Genomic DNA, 25599 nt, shown 5'->3' with positions numbered 1-25599 from the left:
ATTCACTAAATGCTAAATTTGACTGTGTACAATTTTTTATGTTGGATCCTAGCCCCTTCGCGTTACTCGTTTTATTAAATTGTGTATGTATATACGCTAGAATGATAAGTTCTTCAAGAGCACCCAAACATAATTGGACTAAGGAGGAAGACGCTAAATTTATTACATGAACATCCTAATTAACAAAATTTAATAAAATCAATTTAAGAAAAATGTGTATTTCATGTACCATATATGTTTGGCAAAAAAGAGTAATAAAAAACTCAAATTATAATAATTTGCACCCCAAACACATATTATAATAACCCAAACTATAATACTTTGCACCTTGAATGTAGACTATAATAACCCATAATTATAATACTTTGCATCTTAAAACACAAAGTATAATAACCTAGACTACAATACTATGCACCCCAGACATAGACTATAATAAGTCAAACTATAATACTATGCACCTCAAACCAAACTATAATACTATGCACCTTAAACATAGACTATAATAACTCACATATACTATTATAACCATAGACTATATTATAACTCACTCCCAAAATGCTTCATTAAACACAAACTATATATAATAACTCACATATACTGTTATAATCATAGACTATTATAACGCATTCCTGCCCCAATTGCTTCATTTATATCCCTTTAGTGCAGTAGGTTGAGTTTAAAGTAGGGAAACAAAATACAACATGCCAGTTATGATAGTTTTGAGGTTTTCAATTAATGAAAATTCTCTGGTATAGATGACAGAGACTCCTTACCAATCTTTTGCAATTCTCAATTCGAAATTACATGCCAAGTACATAGATATGTTTGATCATCTTAGTTGTGTGGAATGTTCGAACTTGGAATAAGGATTTAGTGCTTCTCCTTACTTTTTGGTCTTTGATCAAATGGTAACCCAAATCTAATTATTTCTCTTGGATTGTGTCAAATTGATTGGGAGCGTTTTAGAATTTGATATTAGGAGTTCACCGAAACCTAAGATATCGATTGTTTTAAATCTAATTATTAGAAGAATTTTTCATAATAGACAAATGTGTACAAAATAATGAAAGCTATATTACATATGGTTTATTAACTTCAAATGTAGTATCACAATTGATTTCATTCTTACAAGTAAAGATAATGATTTCAATGGATAAAATTGAATGTTTGACTCAAATTTGCATATTATAAACACTAAACTCCATTTTAAAACTGATTCAATGAATCAAAATCACACTCCAAAATTGATTTGAGTTCTTCCCATTTTTCATAACCAAACAAATCAGAAGCATCCTCATCAAAATCCGAGAAACTTGACGACGATGGCGACACATTTGCCGATGAATTATGATCTGCCGATGAATGCTGATCAGTCAAGCTACAAAAATTTGTCATCATTTGGCTGTCATGAGACATCTGACTCTGATGAAAATTTTGAACATCGTTCATATGATCAAAGTTGATAAATGAATTGTTAGAGGTGAAACTTATGTAGCTACTTTGTTCGTTGTCATCGGAATATCGATCGATATCGATATTTTTGGTTGCCCTAAAGTTCATGTTCTCTACTGCTCGGCTAATTTTGGCTGATGGAACCTCCCTCCAGTTTGGTGCATTAATAGCCTTTTTAGTGGAGATGTTTCTTTTGAAAATTCGACACAAAGTCCAAATTTCCTGCCAAGAAGGAAAAAGAAAATAATTAAGTTTTGAGTTTGTCTCATACCCTTAGTCAAATTTTCTAGCTTGTTTGTCAAACATTTAAATTTTAGTCCTTCCACATAAAATATGAAATCTCAATTAGCTGCTTTTGGAAAATAAATCCCACCAAACTTAAATTCATCTTAAGAAAAGTTCAAAACTATTTAATGGCAAACTAAATTTTGTTCAACTTCAACATTTTGATACAAGATAAGTTTAGATAGTATATTATACTTTTTGGATTAGTATTAAATTAAGGAAATTAGATTGTAATTTAAAATATAAGAGCTAAATCAATATATGCCTATGAATATATTGAATATCACCGCAATAAAAAATAGAGCAACACAATTCTATATCTAAAAATATTTTTAGTGAAAAAGTTCGATTTATTGCGTATGTTTTAAAAACGTCTAGGCTTTTTTTTTAAAAAAAAAAAACTAAAAAAATGGTTTCACCTTCATTTTAGTTTAAAGAACATTATCTGGAATTTGAAAGTTTTAAAACTAAAAGTGATGTTTGTTCTTTGGTCAACCCTTCTTAATTTGGATTTTAAAAAAATGAAAAACAAAAATGTTTCTTTTGGTCAACTACTATTCATTCTTCTACTTTCAAGTTATTATAAAAGAAAGCAACTGATATATATTTGATCAAATTAAACTATGATTTTTAGTTGGTCTCCATCTTTTAGTGAGTATAGTATTCTGAACATGCTCTCTTCTCCAGATCATTTTCTCTCCCTAGAAGAAATGGGTAAATTTTTGGTATATAAAATTTGTTACTTACAGCTTCATGGAGGTTATTTTTGATAATATTTCTGCGAAAGGGATCCGAGGAGTAGGGGGAGGAAGAAGAAGAAGAAGGAAGACGGAATTCATTCATCATCCACTCGGTTTTAGTTCCTCTACCCGCAGATCCACGGTAATAAACAAGTGTCTTCTTCAACCCAACAAGAACACAACGATCATTACTATAAATTGGTTTATCAATTCCTGTTGCTTTCCAAAATCCACATCCCGTTACTCTATTTGGCCTCACACTATTCTTATACTTCCTCCCTCTTTTGCAAAAGAAGTACCATTCTTTTTCCCCTAACGTCCCACTATTACTCGCATCTGCATTATTATAATACAGAAAACCCGATGTTAATAATAATAAAAAGAAAAAAAAGAAAAAAACAAAACTGACGAAATAGTTATAAAAAAGTTTAACTAGATTTTTAACGTACGAGGAAGGTCCCATGGGCTGTATTTGTAGATGTCGATTTGTTTGATGAGTTCGATGGGGAGGGGCTTGTTGTGAACCTTACGACGGAGGTAGAAGTTGACTAGCTCTTCGTCTGTTGGGTGGAAGCGAAACCCTGGAAGAGGGAATTGGGAGTCGTCGTTGTCGTTGTTGTCGATTGCAGTCATGTCAGGGAATTGTGAGGGATTGGTGGTCATATTATAGAGAAGGAAATGAGAGGAGTTTGGAGAGGGTTAAAGGGAACTTGGGGGTTTAGGGTTTTCTTTTGGTTTATGTATATATATAGAGTGTTAAGGGGGATGGGGAAGTGTTTGAATATATATACACATATGTTTGAAAGTCAAAAGTCTTTTTGTGGTTCTGACTGCTCTAGAGTGTGTGAGGAAAGGGTTTTATTAATGTGGAAGACTTTGTTGTTATTATTGTTGTTTTTTTTTAAAGGGCAAAATGGTTTTGTTGAATGGAAGGACTTGTTCTTTAGAAGTACACCATTTTGGACTTCACTTTTTTAAAAGGGGAATAAACATATAGCAGATATGTAAAACTGATCAGTTCCAACATAGTTAAAATGGTTAATTAAAACATGAATTAGATCTTTAATTAACTTCAAACCAACATGTCAAATATTCAAATCCTAAACAATACTATATAAAAATAGTTTAGGACTTTGGTTTCCAATTTCTTCTAAAAATAGAAATCTTTTTTTTTTTTTCATTATTACAACACTGTAATTAAGATAAAAAATTTAAGATTAATAGATGGTACTAAATTTAATTTACTTACGATATGATTCTCAAGACTTTTTCTCACACTTTTTCTGGAAACAGACTTTTCCTGAGGCTTGAGATTACCATTGTTGAATAAGTTAATATTTAATCAGATTTCATTTCTTACAATCTTCTCCTTCTGTTTTTTAATAATTTAATTTTCACTATTGATGATCAGTACTAGTCATAGAAGACTCATTACATATCTGACTTCCTTGAAAGAAAATGATTAAATATATAATTTTTAAAGTAATTATTATTATACCGAAGATGTTAACTAGCATCGATTTCTGGAGCCGAGTTTCATTATGAACTCCTCGACTGAAATGGATGAGAAGGTTCACATAAAGTTGATATACATTTTGAAGTTAACCATAAAGAAATCTCATAATTGATGGATAGATAACCTATTAGACACTGAAATTTTATTATATTCATTTTACAATATCTATTAAATACAATCCTAATTTTGATTAAACAAACCAAGTAAAGAAAAATGTTTATAAGAGAGTAGAGACCTTTTAGCAGGTTTTGATGCAATTAATAACGTATAAATTAAATGCTTTGAAAATGACAACAAGAACACCTTGACCCTATACATTTACTAAAGTTATTAGTGTTATTAAATTGTTTAAAGTTAAAAAAAAAAAAAAGGAACAAATTTATTAATTATTTTGGGTGTAAAATTTCAATGCATATGGTCCCATTCCATCATGGGTTCATTTTCCTTGACTTGGAAAATCACACTTATTTGTGAAGAGGAAGCTGAATTCTTTGACTTTGAAAAAGTTAAATTTTAACCCATCTCCACCACACTAAACCTCCAGAAACTACTCACCTTCACCTCCAACTTTGGCTTATTCTTTCTATATATTTGAAAACAAATCATTAAACAATAAAATAACTTATTTAATAATTTTGAACAATATGAAGATAAAACTCTTTCATTTTTTTTAAAAAATTTCATAGCAACTTTTGTGTAAGGAAGACAGATTTTTGACATCTTGCAAACTGACTTAAATATGAACTTTGTTTGATAATTATATTGTTTTCTAAACTAAATATCATTCGTTTCCCAATATCTTAACTCTTAACATATTTCACCGCAATCAATAATATTATTTCTCTTCAACTTTTTCAGTAATATGTAAGTTGAAATTTAAACTTTTGATATTAAGACATAGTGTAATATTTTAACCAATTAAACTAATTAAGTTTAAATTTAAATAAAACATCAAATTTAATGGGTTCATAGTTACAGTCATAAGTTACCATATAACTCTACCTTAAAATGCTGGCATGCTAATAGTTATATTTAGCTTCTAGAGGTTTTGGTCAAAAAATTAAAGGAAGCCAATTAGCCAAAATAAAAAATAATAATAATTGAAACTAAGATTATGGTAAAAGTTGAAGGAAAAAACAAAAAAGATTTTCAGAATCTTTGTTAAGTTTATTTATTTTGGTGGTTTTGACGAACTTAAGAGGTTGAAATACAAACAAAATTTGAACTTTGAATGAAGAAAATAATAAAATTAAATTAGAGACAAATTAAACTACGAATTAAAATCTAATTGATAAGGAGTGGATAATCTTAGATGAGAAAAGCATTACATCACTAAAATTCAACAGCGATCGAAGGGGGGAAACACCTTTTATTTTCCCATATAGTTTCCAAATCAATAACCATATATAATAAAGTAATTGAATTTGTTTAAATGACACAGGAAAATTTATTTTGCCAAGTCAAAGATAATCCAAACATACATTGACCAGACCCCATCTAAAGTTGCTTTGAATCTATATTATATAGTTTTAGTTACATACAATAATATAATTTTTAGTGACGTGATAAGTTTTGACGATATACACCCCACCATATAACCTATCAAAGTCATACATAGAGCTCCAAAATTTCATCAATTTTTTAATTTTATTAAGAATTGACTGGACCCTTCTACAAAATGAGTTCCCTATTTTTCAATTAATATACAATTTTAATGTATTATTATTTTGAGTTACGTTGCAACTAATTCCAAAATAATTTTAAATATATACCACACTATACCATTACACCTTAATTATAATTATATCACATTATTGATTCCTTGTCTGTTTTTTCTAATTTTAAAATCAGCACTTTGCATTTCTATAGTGGAATGTATTCTTTTTAATAGGTTCTAAAAATATATAAATTCATGAAATCTTACACAATATTATATGTTTCTTTTACGTGAAAATATTGATAACACTCAAATCAGCAATCTAGCTTCGTCTAATTCGGGTTGGTTTCATGATTTTATGATCTTGTTGGATTATTTTATAGGTTTCAAATAATTCAAACGTAAAAATGAGTGTTGATGTTGATTTGGAGCTTAATTGGACAAAATAGAAGTCACACGATATCAACATGGACAAAATCGAGGCCAAAGAAGCTAATTTAATTAACTTATGTGTTGCAACACTGCAGTGCCCCACTATGGCACATGTGCGGTGTTGTAAGACACATAATGGTAGTGATTTGTGAAAAGAGTACAACATTGCAGTGTTTCATAGGGTTCCGAGATGTGTCTACGCGTCTGTTTCCATCATCGCCACGAAGCCACATCATTTTTCATAAATTAAAGTTCATCGAGTAGTTGTTGGCTCTCTTCGATACTATAAATCTGCATGAGCTTTCTCTCTATTTTTTGATCTCTTTCAGAGTCTATTTTAGTTTCGAGCATATTCTCATCATTGTGGATGAAAGGTTAAGGTGCACTTTTCCTAGCTTGGGGGTCGTTAGGATTCTTTCCCTATTTCATTGTTGTGAGCTTTTGAACTTGATGTTACAAATGATTTGATTGTGTTTTAATTTTTTATTAAGGCGTGTTATTGGACGCTTGTAGGTGTATGTTTATCACTTGAATTGAAATACAATATCATGATACTTCATAGTATCTATTTTTATAGAAGAAAAGCATTGAGTTTTTTTTTTTTTAAAAAAAGATACAATTAGGTCAGCAGGTGCATCTGAACATCTCCACTAGTTGGACACCCCTATAGCACCTTTATCATCTCCATTTCATTAAAGATAAAATGAATAAGTGTAGCGAATCAAAGGAGACAACAAAAGAAGGGCTAAAGATAAGCTCCGATAAAGTAAAGTTATACAAAAACCTATAAATTTAAAGCAATGGTGCTTGGACTATAATTAGCAAAGAGGTTTGATATTCTAGTTCAGAAACTTGTGAATTCGCAAATGTCTTCCCAGAGATTGGTGATCAATTTGTGTTGGTCTTTGAAAAATCTGCTATTTCTTTCTAGCCAAGTGGGCCATAAAGGACAGAAGAAATCGTATTGAAGGGAGAATCAATTTTCAAATTATTATTTTGCCAGCCTAAGAGACCATCCACTTTTTCTCAAATTTTTCTGTTGTATTGCAAGATATGAATAAGTGATCAATGTCTTCAGCATGAACTTTACACAAAAAGCACCAATTTGGATTCAGATATTGTAAACCCTGGATCTTAGAGAAACTTAAGTCTTTTTTAAGCACCAAAAGGCATGAGTCTAGTAGTGTTTTGACAAAGCTTGCATTTGTTAATGAGTTTACTGATGAGATTTAAAAGTAAGCATGTTTAAGTTAAATTTTCATAGTATTTAAGATGAAGAATGATTTTAGCATGTTTCAGACTATACCTACAATATTCTAAGATATATATAGCAACCCTTAAGGGAATATTGCCTGTGCACAGAAGTTCCTTTGATGAAGGTATTCAATAGATGCCTAGTTTCCTATCATCAGGACAAGTTAATGAGATGAGGGTTCTACAGATATCTAGTTTCCCCATCTCAACCCTCATTTGGTTCGTAGGTTTTCCACCTCATTGTAGCTATAGTGGGATGCCTAGTTTTCGTCTCGTAAATATCGTATCATGAGATAGGGCTTCGATGCCTAGTTTATAGTTTTCATCGTGGTGATTCTTTGAGGTATAGCAACTGAATGAATAAGTTTGAGATAAATGTTTAAGTTTGATGTACATTTATGTCAAAGAGTTAATTGTTAAAGACTTATTATTTCAAAATTATGTTTTATAAAGTCGTCCCTCACTAGGCTATTTAGCTCACCCTTTTCAAATGATTTTCACTTTTCAGGAAGAGTTTGTGATCCATAAGCCAGATTCGTTATCACCAGTCTGTTATGCAAGTTGTTGATAGTTTTTTTATACTTTTGGTTAGTACTTAGGTTAAGTCATGTCATGTATATAAGTTTAAGGTTAGTTAGTCAAGATGATTAATTTTCGTATGGTTTAAGCGTTATATATATTCATTAGCACTTAGTCTTAACTTGTTCTTAGAAGTTATATAGTGAAATATGTTTAAATCCAAAATTATTGTGTTGGTATGCTGCTTAAGTTTTAATTTGTTTAGCATTCCAAGGTTCAGTAGTCAGAATCCTCTGCTTCCACATTGGGTAGTGGAAGCCGGTTTTAAAATCATTCAATTGTTGACATTCAATATTCCAAAGAGGTCTCTAGGTCTGAAAATCCAAATCTAAGGTAATCTGACTCCAAGCATCTTTAATAGATCCACTTTGGATCTTAGAAAGGGCTAACAATCTTGGTCTATATAGGGAAAAAGAAATTTTTTTTTTTCATTCCATGCTCCTTTTCAAAAGGAAAGGTGTTCACCATTGTTCATTTTCCAAACCACTTGAGCAAGATACCAGCGTAAGCCTTTTATGATAGATCTCAGAGAGCTTTCGAGCTACTGTATTTCCCACATGTGGAAATTTTCCCAGTGTAGGATTAGTTGTATTTTGCTAAGATAAATCTTTTCTAGAGAGGATGTGGTTCATATTGGAACCTGTAAAGCCATTTACAAAAGAGAAAGAAATTTGTATCGACATTTATTAATTCCTAAGGCACATTTCTCTTAGGAGATGTGATCATCGACCATCTCATGAGATGCATGTGTTTCTCCTCATTGGAATCTTTCAAAATGAAGTTGCGCTAGTGTTTTTCAATGGATCTATATGTGCCAATCGAATATTTGAAAACAAAAAGTTGGTAGGTGGGAAGACTTGCAAGAGTCGAATTGAAAAAAAAAAAAAAAAGATGATTTGTCACATTTAGAGATATAAAAATATTTTCAATTACTCAATTTCTTATGATCTCCTCACATATATTTTTCCAAAAAAAAAAAAGGATGATTTTGCCACATCGTTTGCAATAAGGATACCATCAGTGATTTGTCTCCCTTTAACAAAAGTCATTTGAATTTCAAAAATTGTATAGGGTGGAGTCTTCTCAAGTCTTTTCGCAATGGTTTTAGCTATAAGCTTATACAAAGCAAGGTAAAATTAATCAGTCTGAAATTAGATGCAGAAGTGCAATTCTCTTTTTTAGCTATAAGAGCAATATAAGTTCCATTGATATTTTTATTGATAATACCTTTGCTGGAGATTTTTTTTAAAATCTCCAATATGTCTATTTTGAGTGAGCACTAGCTTTTCTTAAAAAATTCCATTTTGTAGGTCACACCCTGTGCTACACGTGTCCTTATTTGCCATTGGATATGAAACAGAACGTGACTTGAGCAATCCTAACGTCTCTAAAGTGAAATGTCAGAACGTTCACTTAAATCTTTGATCCTTAAACTTAAACTTTACCAAATAAGTGATTCAAACCTTAACTTGCAGTAGAAATAAAAAATCAACCAAACTCTTTTATTAACTTAACATATATTATATCCATCAATATAATACACATGTTTGTTAAATACAACAACTATAACAATTAAACTTTAATGCCCTCAATAGCTTCCAATCTTTAAAACTCCCTGTTTGCTCGCCTTGCTTTCTTAACCTAGTCTCAACACCTGATCACCTGGGGAAGGAAAACCTTAAAATGTAAGTCGATAACTTAGTGAGTGATGCTTTTAGAAACCTTTTGGAGAATACAATGGAATCACATAAATTCATTTTCATTTTCATAAACATGCTTTCAATGCCTTATTTCAATAAAACATATAAATCACACATTAGCCTTTACTTATTCATTTCCACCAAGAACATGAATCATTCCCTCATCGAGATCTAGGATTCGTTTCACCAGCATCAAGTCGCATAGACCTGAGATTCTCTCCTCACCAACATCTAGTGCTTAAACTTGTGATTCCTTTCACCAACATCCTTTGGAGATTTTTTCTGGTTCATTTCGCGCTGCTTAGGTTGTTCACTCAACACCTTTACTTATTATGTGCACATCTCATAATAGTTAGCTCATTAATAGGAATAAGGCTAATGGTTTACTCACATACAAACATAACCATTTTGTGACACCTAAACTCTTATTACCTATTCACCTCTTACTTATGAATTTACACCTCCTACTTGTCAAAATTTAAGTCTTTGCATGTCTTTACACCTGAAATCCAACATATCGATCACTAAAATTTTTAATGATCCCGACCAAAATCGACCTGAGATCACCCCGAGTTCACCAATTAAATCCTTTCGTGTCTCCATTCTCGACCTGCATAATAATGAGATAGCCCCGAGATCCTTCAAATTGTCCTTTTTACTTTCAATCTTGTTCTCGAGATTGCCCGAGATCTCCATAGTCTTACTTCTCTACGTCCAATCTTGACCAAACAAGCATTAAAATTGTCCGAGAACTCTCTATATTTCTCTCTTTTCTTTGAATCTCGATCGAACAAGCACCGCGATTTGTCCCGAGATTACACTTATTTTTCTAGCTTGTCCGAGATTCTACATGACCACCCGAGATCAAACTTTAAAATTCTTATGTTTTCATCTCAGTCTGCTATAGCTCCGAGATAAACCTTCTTTCTTTAAAACGCTTCTTTAAAATCCCCTAAAAAACTCTTAACTAAAAAATTCTTATTTACCAAAATAACGTCCCTTCTATTTGGTACGAGTCTCATAGTGTAGCCATTGGGCTTGGGTCTTTGTTATTATTAGAGGAGTTTAGAGTCAAAATGATTTCACTTTCCAAGAACGGCGAATATAGTTTGGGTTTAGAGTTTTCTGAGATGGGATTTCAATCAAGGTTGTCCATGAACCATAAGTTAGTCCCGGGGTGGGTGTAAATATTGTTGAAAGGGAAATTGCAATGGATGACTATTTTAGTAATAATAATTAAGGATATAGCAATATTTTTTAAAAAATTGCAAATATAGCAAAACTATCACGGATAGACTTCATATGATATATCAGTGATAGACCAATATTTGCAACATGGTCTATCAATGATAGACTTATATCATTGATAGAATTTGACAAATTTTGCTATATTTGCAAATTTTTTAAAATTGTGCTATATACTTAATTAATTTAAATTTAATTGCTAAATTTACAACTATTCCTTGCTGAAATGCGCAACAAACACTTTTTCAATTGCTTCATTAATTGGTATTGCAAATGTCCCCATTATCATTGACAATGTTCGTAATAATAATATTCCTTCTTTGTCTAGCAATACACACTTTGTGGAAGAAGGCAGTGTTTCGTCTCCATTAATAAGCCACATTCTTTTGCATTCTTGAGCCCAATATTGAGCTTCTTTGAAGCTTCTCTATTGAGATTCGTTTTGAGAGCTGTTCCACGAGCACTATCAATATCTGTAAGATTATTTTGACTTTAAAGTTTATCAATGGCATCGATTTTCCAGATCCATGATCTTTTATCTTCCTCAGTGACTTTAAGTCTATTTTTGTTCCAAGTACGGATATGATTCATTGATTGCTTGAAACAAAGAATTGAGTTAGCTTACGATTCTAAATAATCAAAAGAGTATTGATCTAATCAACTTAGTATCAAATCAAATAGAATAATTAGCTAGCCACTTGAAAGTTAATTGTTCACCCAAGATGCTCTTAATCTTAATGCGATTAATATAATTCAAACACGTATGCGTTTCATCCTGTTGAAATTCACTAATTTGTGGTTAGGACAATTTGGTTAGCGTTTCTAATTAAATTAAGTGAGGGATTTGACATCGAGATCTAGTAATGAAAATGACATGATCGAACAAATCGAACTAAAGAGTTCTATTTAGACCAAAGCTAGGATGTTTTAGTCATTGAGTTTTATAATTTACTCCTTGTGCATAATTTGGAGGATGAAAGTGCAATAAAAGCAAATTGTATTTTAAATGAGATACAATAAACATTTTCTAACACCAATGTTTATTTTCTTCATTCAATGTTCAATAATTGATCTTAGTTTAATAATAATTAACATGATTTTATAATTCCGTGAAGTTGAAGGTTAGATCTCTAACTTGTAATTATTGTATATAGATAAGCTTATTTTAATATAATGAAATAAAACCTTATTTATATTTGCATAATGTGAAGCATTTTTTACAACTAATTACGCGATCGGAATGCCATTTCTAACCACAGATTGATAATTAACTTGTCAAAATTTCATTTTAAAATCGATTCTGTTTTGGCGTTTCATTAGTTGAGTCAAAAATAATTTGATAGGATGGTTGTAATTAAGCAATTATTATTGTATTAAAAAATTTTAAAACGTACAAATATGATTGAGATATTTAAAAAACATGAAAAAGATTTCTTCCTTCACATTTAATTTTTACGGGTAGATAAATGTTTTGTTGAGTCATACTCAAATGAGTGAGAAACATTTTGAGTGAAAAAGAAAGATGATAAAATGAAAGAGATGTTATATATATGGCATAACTCTCCAGATATAATTAATTAGTTAAAAAGTAGGGAGGGGGCTTTGGTCAAACTACATAAAAAGAAAAAGAAGCCTATGCCAAAGGGCATTGGAAAGTCACCTTGGTTGGTCTATCAAAATCTAGACTTCCCCTTTGGTCAAATATTCCAATGCTATACTAATGGTCATAAGTCAAGTCACAAATTGATGTCTCTCCTTATATAAATTTAATTTTCTACCTTCAAAATATAAATCTCACATATTAAAAAATAAAGTTAAATAAAATCATACAATTAATTTCACTTGAATTTTTTTAAAAAAATAACTATAAAGTTTCAATGGATTTAGTTTTTGAATATCATTTTATGCATTACCCAATCATGGAGTCTATATATTATGATTAATAATGTTAATTATATAAAGCCAAAATGAGGAAGATTGAAATGTGGATATTTAATTAAGTTGAGACAATTTGTAGAGTATGGAATATGTAATTAGATCATGTATTGGATAATGACCCAAGTCATAGAAATGCATATTTTAGAATATTATATTTTGTAATTGGACGGCAGGCTTATACGTTTTTTAAATCAAACCAAAATGAACTAAATTATATGTTCCAATCCATGAAACATACTCCAATAAACTATGGTTTAATTACTTTAGGAAACATGCTAATGTCTTTATTTTTGTTTTTCTTTTGTCTTAATCCATCTTTCGACTAATAGAACAAAATGAGATTTAACTTGTTTCCTTTAAAAATGTGTATTTATATCAATTACTACTAAATTAATATGGGACCTATTGTGGGATTGTGGGGTTGTGGGGTGTGTTTTGTTGTTTGCTTTTTTACATTTTTGCAAATAAAGACAACCAACTTGAAGTTACAAGAGAAGGGTTAAGGGTTAGATCTCTGAAATTAGAATGTTTCAACTTTTTGAATGAATATTACTTGTAATTGCAAAGATTATTATATTAGGTGCAACATTATTGTAAAGTAAGATATATTTTAATTAAGGATGTAAGTAATTGTTATTTTTAATCAGGATAAGATTCCCTTTTTATTTCTTTTTTCTCTTTTAAGTACACCTAATTTTTTAAGAAATACATATATTTTTTTCTTTTGAGTAACCTGTGTTAATTCCTAATTGACTTTTTCTCAAAGAAAAAAAGAAAAAGAAAGGAAAACCCTTTTTGATTTTGCTCTTGCAAAATGGCTTAAACACAGTTTATTTGTGCTTACAAAGGCCTCCTGCACTTAGAAATTAAAAATAATCTCAAATATATTCTAAATAATTCTACGAGAATTTTTTAAAACTAGAAAAATTGACGAACTATTTATTGTGCGTACCAAAATAGAGAGGTATGCGTTATTAATCTAAACTGAGACATGAAATTCATGTCTAAAAATCATTTGGTTTTTTAAATTCAAAATTCATGTTTGTTTTCTAATAAAAAATGGAAATCATTTTTCTAAAGGTAATTTTTTCATAAATAAGGGAGAAAGGACGGTAGAAGAAGGATTAAGCAACAAAATCATTAGAGTTATTTCTACGAAAAATGAAAGAAGCTTAGTGAGAAGAAAGCATTAGAGTTTCAAGGCATTATGAGTTAAAAGGAAAACTTAAATATGTGAGTGATTTTTTTAAAATTAAATTATTTTTGAGCTTTCCTTTCCAAGTGCATGTGGTTTGTCATGTTGTTTACACGTAAATGTTTTGATGATTTTCTAAAGAACACTTTTATGCTAAAGTAAAGTTTATACGTGATGTTGTAATATTGCTTTACATGTTAAGGTTTATGAGAAGAACTATTTCTTATGAAAAGTCTAAATGATTTCTAAAATGAATCGTGTATGTTTAATTGTATTGTATGCTTTGATGAAGAGTAAACCATTAGTCATATTTCTATTAATAAGCTAGCTAATTATGTGCACTTAATGAACAATGACAATAATGTAGAAAAAGCTTGCATGACCAAGTGAAGTTGACCAATGGCATAAAAGATGTGTGTTGTGTTTAGCAGCCAAAGCAGCTGAAAATGAACCAGGTTATTTTTTTAGGGATATTGTTGATGAAAATGTCATTACAGTAATCTATGCATGTGAATGATTCATATTCCTAACGAAAGGAATAACAAAAGGCTAATGTGTGTTTTATGATTTAATGAAATGAGGCGGTTAAGCCTGTTTATGAAAATGATTTCATTTTTTATCATATTCTCCAAAAAGGTTTTCAAAATTATCACTTCATTAAGTATTTGACTTATGTTTTAAGTTTTCCCTCCTTGGGTGATCAGGCGTTAAGGCCAAATAAGGAAAGGTGAGACATGTTGTTGTGCGAGAAAGCTATGCAAGACATTTAAGTTTATTGTTATAATTTTATTTTAAGGTTATTTGTAAAGTGAATTGTCGAATTGTGGACTTAAGGTTATTGAGAGAAGTTGATTGATTTTATTTCGGCTGCATGATGGTTCCTAAAGATAAGTTTAAACTTTGTTAGTTGATTTTGGAGCAGGACGTGACATTACATAAGATTGAACAATGAATAGTCACTTTTATGCTATAATATCGTTTATTATACAAACTAACTATTTTAATTATTGATAACTTAGGTAACTTAATATTTAGTTCTAAGCTAACTATGAACGAGTTCACACATAAGATTATCCTTAGATCTTCCTTGCTTTCATCTGCGCTAGTTACCACCTTTCGACCTTCTTTCGTGTTTCCACTCTGTTTCCAAGTCAAGCAAAGTTGTTTCCTATTATGTTCTCGCAGTCTTTTTCTTTCCCAAGCCAAGCCGCCCAGCCAAGTTTTTTGCATTTTTCTGCCCTTATTGAGCCACTTTTGGTAAGATTTTGGATGATTTTGGATATATCCATCAAATGATAATTTTTTCTTGGCTCGAAAATATATTTATTTTAGACGATCTAATTTGGAGTTTTTCCTTGAAGGTTCAATTGACTAATCTGGAATAATTAAATTGTGAAATTTTTTTCAATCAAGGTTGAATTGGTTTCAACCTCAACTTTGGTAAGTTAATTTGGAAATTGTTTTAGGATAATATCCAATTGTTAATTTTATTAAATAAGTTATTGATTTTTTCCGCACGGTTTAGAAACTGTTCAATTGGGAAGTTGTGACTATCAACTAGGAAATATTTTATTAGCTAAATCTCTCAAGTAAGAGATTCTACTATTGGACCTTTGAATGAAAATTTAAGAGACTACATTGATGGTAGCTAAAATTCATAGTTGAATTGTGTAGATGTCGGCTGATTTTATATGTTGATTATGTATGTTTTATGGATTGCATGATTATGGACTATTATGTCTGGTGTTCCATGCAATTTTTACAATTGTTACATGCTTTGAGCTATGGAGTCTTTTTAACTTTGGTTGTTAGGTTTGTACCCCACTTGTATTGTGTTCCTACGAGGTCAATCACACGACTAGGAGTGTTCCTATGAGATCACTCGTATGATTAGGAGTGTACCTACAGATCACATGCACAATTTGGGGTCACTTGTATTGTGTCCATATGAGACACTCACACGACTAAGGGCGTTTCTATAGAATCACTCGCATGATTAAAGGTGTACCTATGGATCACAGGCACGATTAAGGGTGTACCTATAGATCACTCACACGACTAGGGGTGTTCGCACGAGATCATTCACACGATTAGGGGTGTTCGTCTATATATGGTATTACTCGCTTAAGTGCTCCATTAGACACATGATCGCATTATTATTACTTTATGGTGCCACCTAACGAGAAGTTAAGAGATCACATAGTGAGACTAGTAATGAGTCCCTTACTGAATATATTTCTATGTACTCACAATTTTTCTATGTTTAATATTTCAGGCAAAGGTAGAGGATCTGACAAGATGACGAGCAACAATAAGGGCTCGTGACATACCAAATGAGGACTCATTCCCGGCTTTCTCTTTTCTTTATTACTCTTTTAGTAATTTGATTTTAAATATTTGATTTAATTTGTTATTATTATTTATTTATCTTTATTTTCTTTAAAATTTTGTTAGAACCTGCCGGACATGGTTTTTTTTTAGTATTTTTACCGATTTTGCCAATTTTATGTTTTACAAACAAATATTAGATATTAATTTAACAAGAATTTAGTTTTTCTCTTTTCAAGAAAGTGTCAATTTTTATTTATCTTTTGGGTAATGACCCCATTTTAGTTTAAGAGTTTAGATCGTTACACGATGTTACGAACAACCTATGAAAAATTAACTTACTAGTCATGATTATAACAAATGAAGATAAATATATCTATAGTGAGAGGAGTTGCAACTACGAGGGTTTAGTAAAATGACCCGTTAGTTAAATGAATGTCGATTAATTTGGTCTAAAAAGGTTTAGCCAGTTAATTAATCTTGGATCATTGGAGCCTATGATCAATAGATTTATTAGCTTCCCCTACTAGCTCATATGGAATTAACTTAGAATAGTATGTTAAATCAGTTCTAATAGTTCGAATTAGGCCAGGAGAGAGAAACTGACAAACATATGTAATATAACCGTTAATTATCAGTTTGGAGATATAACTTTATGTTTAAATATAAAAGATATGAGTGCAGATTCATATTCAAAAGCTCATAAATGATGGAAATAGTTCAAAGTTGAAAAAAGTAAAAAAATGTTGACTTTTAACTTTGAAAAATCAAACTTTGACTAGATTTATATTCAACTCAAACGTGATTTGAATTTCATGAAAATGAATGATAATTTATGCTTGTGAAATCGTAATTAATGAAGAAGGATAAAATGGTAAAAAATCAAAATATTGACTTTTGACTTGAATGGTCAAACGACAATTTTACACTTTGACTAAAGTTAGTAGAAAAATAACATTTTGTTGGATAATCCCACCAACCCTTAATTAGTGGGTTATGTGGATGCTCATGGTAATGACACCAAACCAATTAAATAAAACAGCACATTTTGAATAATTCGACTAACTCATTAGTACGTTAAGTAGAAGTTTATTATGATGACACCAAGCCCACTAAGAATTAATGCAATGTGAGGAGTTAAGCTTTCTTGAGTTTACATATACAACTTTTGCATGACTTTTGTCTATTTAAAGGTCCATTTTCAAATGGATAAAAAACTTTTGGTTAAATTTTCAATTTTACTTTTAAAAATACTCACCAAAGATTTATTTCTAATCCTTTACAATCCTCCAAACTTTCCACCTCACTCTCACTAATCTTTATCTATCAGATCCTACAATTTGATTTTATGTCCAGATTAGAACAGCGGGTCAACACTAGTGGTGGTCCGAGTTCGTGATCAAGAAGAAGACGAGTAATTCATAAGCTACAAAGATAATCTCTCTTTTAAACCCTAATTCATTTAGTTTAGGATTATGACATGTTAACTAGGATCAATTAAAGTAAAATATCGATCCATTTTCTATTGCACATGTCTAAGTGTTCTATCAACACTATGAAAAAAGATTATCTAACTAAAGATAATATTTATACAAATGGAAATAACTTTTATAACTTTTTCATTTTAAAAAATTATGCTAATAAGTATTGCTTACATTTATTTACTTTTTTTTTTTATATCAAAATTTTATTATCTATATTTCATGAGTATTCTTTTTCTTTAAAAAAATTGAAGTAAGTATTTGAAAATTAAAATAAATAGTTTTAGAATGACACAATATTAAAAAATAGTAAATTTTACAAAATATTTATAATTTATAGCAAAAATTTTAAAATTTTTATCACTCACTAATATGCTACAGTGATAGATATCGATCAATGTTTATTATTGATAGAATCCAAAATTTTGGTCTTGTAAATATTTTAATTTATTTTACTATTTTAAAAAATGTCTCTAGTTATTTCTTCCTACAAAAGCAAGAAGAAAAATCAAACAATTTATACTAGTGTAATGGGTTGTTTTTGTCCTTTAAAATTTAGCTTAAAAAATGCACATATTTTCATAAATAATATAAAAATTATTATTCTTAATTCGTAAAAAAAAAATTCAAAAATAAAAATGTAAAAGTGGAATAGTTATTAAAACAAGAACTTAGACTATTTTGGATTTTAGTTTGGGATGAATTGATATTTTTATATTATTGTACTAATTATTTCCATTGTAAGTAATTAATTTTCTTTGTTCTTCCCGTGATTTTTGTATTGTACGTAGAATTAAACTATCACTAAAAACACAAACATTAATTAATTAAATTTAAGCTCTCTCAATTTGTCTGAACCATATGAAATATTTATATATATTTTCGATTATTGATCAATATATCCCTTAATCCGCCAAATTGGTCGGCATATCATCCTTAATCAAACATATTAAAAACACTAATCAACTCATTAACTCATAATCCTCAACAAAAGACCAAACTCTTCAATACACCAATTAATAGAACAATAATGTAAAAACAACTCTATCCAACTCCAAAAATTCTCATTAGAAAGAAAAAAAGCAATGAAAACACAAAATTCGTCCCGCCACAATAACGTAACTAAGAATTTTATATTGTTGGATGAATGTATGAGAGAAAAACCATAAAAACAATACCTCCAAATTAAAATTATATATCTTGTAGTTTCATTAGGAGGTATATATATATAGATTTTCAAATTCACATCCAAACAATCTCCTATTGAAACAACCACATGTGCTAGTGTGTTATTTACAAACAATACTCAAATCAAAGGTTGTTTGAAAAAGGATCAAAACCAAAATCCACAATGGATCTAAGTTCTTCCCAATCATCACTAGATCCAAAAAATTGAGTCCCATTCTCATCAAAATTCGAGAATCCCGATGAAGCTGGAGATTGGTTTACTGACAAAGGAGGAGACACAGATAGTACTTCAGCTGCTAATTCACTATTATTTCTCTTCATCTTCTTCTTCATTGTAAACTCCTCCCATTCTTTTTTTTCTTCACTAGCCAAGAATGGTTTCTTCTCTAATTCAAATCCGTTGTACGAATTCGAGCTAAAACTTATATAGGTTGCTCGTTGATCTACTCCGTCGTAGGATGATTGATCATGATTCACAATATTACTACATGTTTTTGTAATTTTCGTTATTTCCGGCCGGTTGCTCCCTGGAATTTCTTTCCAATTATATCGTCTACAAGTAACGTTCCGTTTGAATATCCGACATAATGTCCAAATCTCCTGTATTGACAAAAGAAAAACAAACAATTCATTATTTAATATATGTTTACTAGTCTATCAATCTAAGCTTTTGTACGATTTTTTTTTCTCTTACCGCTTCTTGTTCTGTTTTCGAGAAGTGGGAACTGGAAGAAGTAATTGGAGGGAGGCGAAATTCATGCATCATCCATTCAGTCTTGACACCTCTCCCTGCACTTCCTTTGTAAAAATCTAGGGTTTTCTTTAGGCCAATGCAACGATTTCCCTCCCCTTCTTGTGAATAGATTGGCTTGTCAATACCAGTTGCCTTCCAAAACCCTGCTCCTGTTACTCTATTAGGTCTTACACTATTCTTGTACTTTCTTCCTCTTTTCACGAACACGTAGCACTCTTTCTCTCCCGTCGCGGCACCGCCATCTGCAATTTTTCAATAACCACAATACATTAGAGTTCCATTTTTTTTTTTCATAAAAGCATTTTCTCTAAAAAAACTAATCAAGAATGAGAAAAGTAACCAAATGCACACAGTCAACTATAAAAGCCTCCCTATGTTATTCACCCTTGCAACTTCAGTCGTGGTTATTTTTTAGGGTTAAAAGTGAGAGGAGTGTTAAAAATGTTAATATATAAACCGGTATAACTTACATGGAAGATCCCAAGGATTGTGTCTATAGATATCAATTTGTTTGATGAGTTCAAGGGTAACCGACTTCTTGTCGACTTTCCGACGAAGGTAATAATCGACAAGCTCTTCGTCAGTGGGATGGAAGCGGAATCCGGGAAGTGGGAATTGGTAATCATCCATATCAGGATCAGGAGGAGAAGTTGTAGCCATGATGAAGAGAAGAAGAGGATGATGAAACAGTTGATTTTGGTATGAGAGAGAGATAAAAGTTTTGGGTTATTAATTAATTTGTGAGTGGGGAAGAAGAAGAAGGTTGGGTATTAGGTTTATATAGTGATAAAGATTCATAATAAATAAAGGAGAGAGAGTCAAGTCTTTGGCATTGACTGAGAGAGCTAAGGGATGGTAGATTAGATAAATATGTGAAGAAGAATCTCAAAGACTTGTTCTTTAAAGCTTACCATTTAGGACTTTTTTTAATTCAAGAAGAAAGAATAATAATAATACACACAAAATATAAAAAGGCCATAATTTTGTCATTATACAATTGTCTGCATTTGCATGGTCTTGATCATCTAACCATATCTTTCGTTTTGTGTATGTGGATTATTATATATCACTTTTTAATTAATTCTAACAATATTCATCTCTCTCTATATATTAATGTGTTATGTAGTTGAATTATTAATAACTCCTATGGTGAAACAGATTAAGTCCTTGTAAATTCTAAGTTAACGTATAAGTTTTTTTCTTCCCCTTTTTTATCTATGAAACCAAAATTTCTTTGGATATATGAAAATTGCTAAATTTGCTCATATGTAGTTTTCTTTTAAAAGAAAAAGAAAGTTACACTTGACATTTTAAGAAATAGGAACTGATGTGTGATATTACCGTTTTAAATTTTAATGAACTTTTCAAAATCAATATAAAAACTTACCATTTTTTCTCCAAAATTATAATAACAAATACTATAACGGTTGGATTCCACGCTTGATAAAAAAGAGAATAATAAGTTAAGTTTATATTTGTCTATTACTTAATCATTTTAATCTTAGGGTTTAAAAAGAAGCATATTATACAAAATTTCTAACCTTAGAGAAGTCGCTAGTGACGAACTATTTCTCTCTTATAATAAATTAATCTCTCATTATATCCATGAATCTAACTAACACACTATTAATGTAAACTACATATTGATTTTTTTTTTTACTGTTTTTACTTTGTATTTATCTTTGTTCTTCCATTCCGATAACACCAACATTTGTTACCGAAATGTGTCGTAAGTTACTAATTTAACTATGAAAAGAATATATGAATATTTTCTTAAACAAAAAGCGAATTTCATCCATACTTTTTTTCATTAATTTTGGAGAGAAAAAATGCATGTTTGATATTTGTTGAATTTTTAAATGAAAATTTATATTAATTTATAGAGATATAATAAATATATACTAGATGAGCACACCTTGCCGTACAAATTTGATTGGCTAATTTTATTGAATAACTCGCCGAACATTATAATATTTAAGTATGAAAAAATTCATAAATATTAAAACTTACACGGGTGGTGTGTCCTAAATTGAATCCATAATTTCTTAGATTTTTATCAAGATATCATGATTTTGTATATATTACCATAGACCGACCGATGATGATAGTAATAGTTAAAATTATACTTGGTCAAGAGAATAAGTATTTTTAGAAGAAAACGAGAATTATTTATTTATTTATTATATAATTTAAAAAGAGTTATTTAAACATACATACAAATGAAAAAGGACCATTTAAAATTATACACCTTCAACTGTCCAAGATACTTTTCCCTACAATATAACACCAAAATTGAACATAAAGAACAATAAATAAAGGACCCTTTGATAATGATTTTATTAATTCCCATTTTCTTAATTGTTTATTTCTGATCACAAGTTATAAATTTGTCCAACAATTTTCCTTTTGCCCTCTCTATCACACTCTTTTAATAAAATATGCAATTTAGTACAATAGTGAGTGGAGAATTATTTCAACCATAAACATTTATACACTAATTAAATCAAACTCAGTTTTACCTAATGAAACTGGATTGATATAAACACAACTTAGTGAAGAGAAAAATAATATTACTGTGTATTATTTATCTCTAAAAAGTAAGTATACGTAGGATAAGTTTAAAGGTCCAAAATTTGAGCTAAGGAATCTTAGTAGACAATGAACTCTTTCCATATTGAAATTGTGAGATACCAAAATTTGAATATAAAAAGGTCAAGTTAATAATGAAATTCTGACTTTTTTGTAACCAATATTTTCAATTCATTTCATTGAAGAAGATGAGTATAAAAGAAAAGAAAACTTTACTGAGTTAGATCATATAATGTGAAACTTGGCATGTAAACATTTGATTCTTTGTTAAAGTCCTCACAAAGGGACCACCCACTCCAAATTTTGTGGTCATTCTTCCTTTACATAAACTCAAAAATTAAATTAAAAAAATTATGAGTTTCATTCAGTACATTTAAAATGAGTTATGAGGTATTTTCAAATATGATAAAAATATATAAAAATATTTATAAATATAGCAAAACATACCTCGATTGATATTGCTGGAGACTATACTATCATCTAAAATATTTTTAATAATTTTATCAATTAAAGCTAATTTAAAGTATTTTTAAATATGATAAAATGAATAAAAATGTTTACATCACATATAGATGAAATTGTACTCTATTTTATAAATATTTTTAACTATTTCAATATTCACACGAATCTCCAACAAAGGTAATGAAATATTAAATGGTCAAACCATATTAATTAATTAGAGCTATAAAAGCAAAAAATGTGGTTTGAAATTTCAAAGTTCCTGACTTTGTTTGTAAACCAAAGAACTTTCTCAGTCTCTTAGTGCCACTTGTTTTTAATATGATATCATAATTATTTTGCCAAATATATATATTAAAGAAAAGAAATGGACTTGAGGATTTTCATTGTTCGTTGATTTATGAGTTTTTTTCCCTCTAATTTTGTAGGGTAAAATAATATCCATCCATTGTGACAATAACCCTTTGAAGATTTCGATCCTTCTTATTTGTCAGCCAAAAGATGATATTTTTGACTTTGAATTTCCTTTTGGAGAATTCTTATTCTTAATTAATTTCTTGATCATTTTTCATAGAGAGTTGTGATTAATATTTGTTCTTAAAATTAATAGAAAATATTTCACATACACATCACCTAACTGTGGGTTAATTACGTTAATAAATCAACCATAGTTTAATATATATATATATATATGTTCTTAATATAATTAAAAAGATCTGTTCAAAATGCATCGTTGGATTTATATAGTTGCTCTAGAAGCTTCAATTTTGTTTATTATTTTTTGGACACAATATATAATACAATCTTTACAATATGCAATATGATTGACAGTTAATAGGCCATTCTTTTAATATTTTAAACTTTCTTTTTAAATTTTTGTAAAGAAAAACTCAATTTAAAAATTTGTTTCTTCCACTTAAACTTCAATTAAACACAATGGTAAGATATAATATTAAAATTTTCTTCACCTACTAATTTAAGCCTTTGGATGAAATTGATGATTCAAGAGGTAGAAGAAATAGTTCAAATTTAGGTCTAGTTTGATAATTATTTGATTTTTTGTTTTTTAAAATTAAATTAAAACTCATTTTATCAATAAATTTCTTTCTTTTCCTTCTTATCTATCTTTTAATAGTGTGTTTTTTGAAATTAAAAATCAAGTTAAAATCTGAAGAAAAATAATAACGTGTGTTTTTATTTTTGAAATTTTGATAATTTTGGTTTAGGATCAATTCAACTTTTATGTTTAAACTAGATGCAATTTGTTGAAAGAAATCGAGAGAAATTTTAATTTTAAAAAGTAACAAATAACTAAAATGGTTACCGTAAAGGAACATTTTTAAAAATAGCAAAATAAACTAAAATGTTTACAAGATATAGCAAAATTTTGGATTCTATTATTGAATTTTCTATCAATATAGCATATCAACGACTATCAGTGATAGAATTTGCTATAAATTGTAAAATTTTTTATTTTTGAAAATTTTCCTATTCAATATATTCAATCTTACGTTTCTCATTAATAAGTTATAAAAAGGTTGCTTTCACCTAACCAAATCAATTGTTGTTCTAAGTAACTAATTGACCCCAATCGAATCGATGAGACACATACAAATTCAAATTCATATAAATTGCATTAAGATCTAGGGTTAGCTCGAATATTTAGTTTCCAAGTACTTAACTAAATACTCATGTAAATTCAATTCTAGGTTAGATTGATCAATATTGCTCATTCTATTAATTAAGCAAACAATCCTAACCTAATAATGCTTCAACCAAGCGGTAATCAAGCAATCCCCAAACGTCCGATAACATGATATGTGTTTGATTAGAACAGAATTGAATTAACAACCAAGAGATAATCTAGTTTGTAAATTATAAATACATCGAAATAGGAAAAAACTCTAAACAAACCAAGTTAGAATTAGAACCTTAGCCTTTCATCCACATGTCAGATGACAAATAATGTTGGAATGCATAAAACCGATTAAAAGAACTAAGAAACTTAAGAGAAATTGAACCATGGCTTCTGAAAATTGGATCTCCCTTGTTCTAGGCGGCAAAAATTATTATTTAAAAAAACTTAAAGGTGGGACAGTGCCACGATGTTGACGGTTTGATGCGCATAAGACAAGTTCGGATCGTCAAAACGTTCTAACATAGTGCCACAACATTGTGTGTTTTTCACAAATAAAGGACTCTACTATTTACAACGTCGTAGGACGTCTTAGTGCTGTAAACTTGGAATAGGTGAATATGGCCTTTTCTTTGTACTTTGACTTTCGGTTGAAGCATCTTGATTTCGTTTTTTCCTATTTAAGTTTCGTATCAATATTAACACCCAATTCTACCCTTAAATTGATAGAAGAGTCTTCAAGATGGCCAAACAGAAATTTAAAATCGTGGAAGATCCCAAATAATTAAGCAAAATTAATAGCACATTTTCGATGTTATCATTCTATTCACACTTACGGATAGCTTAAGTTTTGAAGAGAAGAAGTCTTACGTCAAAGGGAAGCATAGGTGTCTAATGAGTTAACTCTATGATCGTTCTGTAATCATGAGTCTACATAACTCATTGATATTAGTGAATTATCATTTCTAGACACTTTGGGTCCCAGATGTTAGGTGTTGTTACACTGAATTGAATTACCAACTCTCATGTATTCTTTTAGTATACTTTTGTTATTTTATCTGTTGTTACTATTTTTGCTAAGACATATTGTGTGACATCTTTAGTTCATACTAGAATAACCATCTTTACATAATTTGAATAAGTTTGTTGATAAATGTAAAACCAATGTATA

At 29.7% G+C, this 25599-nt stretch overlaps 2 protein-coding genes across 2 annotated transcripts; both read right to left on the bottom strand.

Moving 5' to 3' along the window:
- Positions 1-1054: 1054 nt before the first annotated feature.
- On the bottom strand, positions 1055-3201 carry LOC101221797 (transcription factor JUNGBRUNNEN 1). The gene is made up of 3 exons (XM_011660105.2): positions 2927-3201; positions 2485-2813; positions 1055-1674 (listed from the first exon to the last, which is right to left on the bottom strand). Exons 1-3 carry the CDS (start codon positions 3138-3140, stop codon positions 1207-1209), a joined length of 1011 nt encoding a protein of 336 aa, XP_011658407.2. The 5' UTR covers positions 3141-3201; the 3' UTR covers positions 1055-1206.
- Positions 3202-18835: 15634 nt separating this feature from the next.
- LOC101221571 (transcription factor JUNGBRUNNEN 1) lies at positions 18836-20494 on the bottom strand. The gene is made up of 3 exons (XM_004149999.3): positions 20215-20494; positions 19685-19986; positions 18836-19590 (listed from the first exon to the last, which is right to left on the bottom strand). Exons 1-3 carry the CDS (start codon positions 20402-20404, stop codon positions 19114-19116), a joined length of 969 nt encoding a protein of 322 aa, XP_004150047.1. The 5' UTR covers positions 20405-20494; the 3' UTR covers positions 18836-19113.
- Between the last annotated feature and the right edge of the window lie 5105 nt (positions 20495-25599).

This window comes from Cucumis sativus, chromosome 6 (assembly GCF_000004075.3).
Source record: "Cucumis sativus cultivar 9930 chromosome 6, Cucumber_9930_V3, whole genome shotgun sequence".
Classification (NCBI taxonomy): domain Eukaryota; kingdom Viridiplantae; phylum Streptophyta; class Magnoliopsida; order Cucurbitales; family Cucurbitaceae; genus Cucumis; species Cucumis sativus.
The sequence above is the reverse complement of the archived record's forward strand: the minus strand, read 5'-3'. Positions and strand labels throughout refer to the sequence as shown.

Coding starts and splice junctions, on each gene's coding strand:
- LOC101221571 (XM_004149999.3), bottom strand. CDS start 20,404: ATGGCTACAACTTCTCCTCCTGATCCTGATATGGATGATTACCAATTC. Junction 19,987..20,214: donor CAATCCTTGGGATCTTCCAT/GTAAGTTATACC, acceptor GAAAAATTGCAG/ATGGCGGTGCCGCGACGGGA. Junction 19,591..19,684: donor CGAAAACAGAACAAGAAGCG/GTAAGAGAAAAA, acceptor TTGTCAATACAG/GAGATTTGGACATTATGTCG.
- LOC101221797 (XM_011660105.2), bottom strand. CDS start 3,140: ATGACCACCAATCCCTCACAATTCCCTGACATGACTGCAATCGACAAC. Junction 2,814..2,926: donor CAGCCCATGGGACCTTCCTC/GTACGTTAAAAA, acceptor ATAATAATGCAG/ATGCGAGTAATAGTGGGACG. Junction 1,675..2,484: donor AAAATAACCTCCATGAAGCT/GTAAGTAACAAA, acceptor CCTTCTTGGCAG/GAAATTTGGACTTTGTGTCG.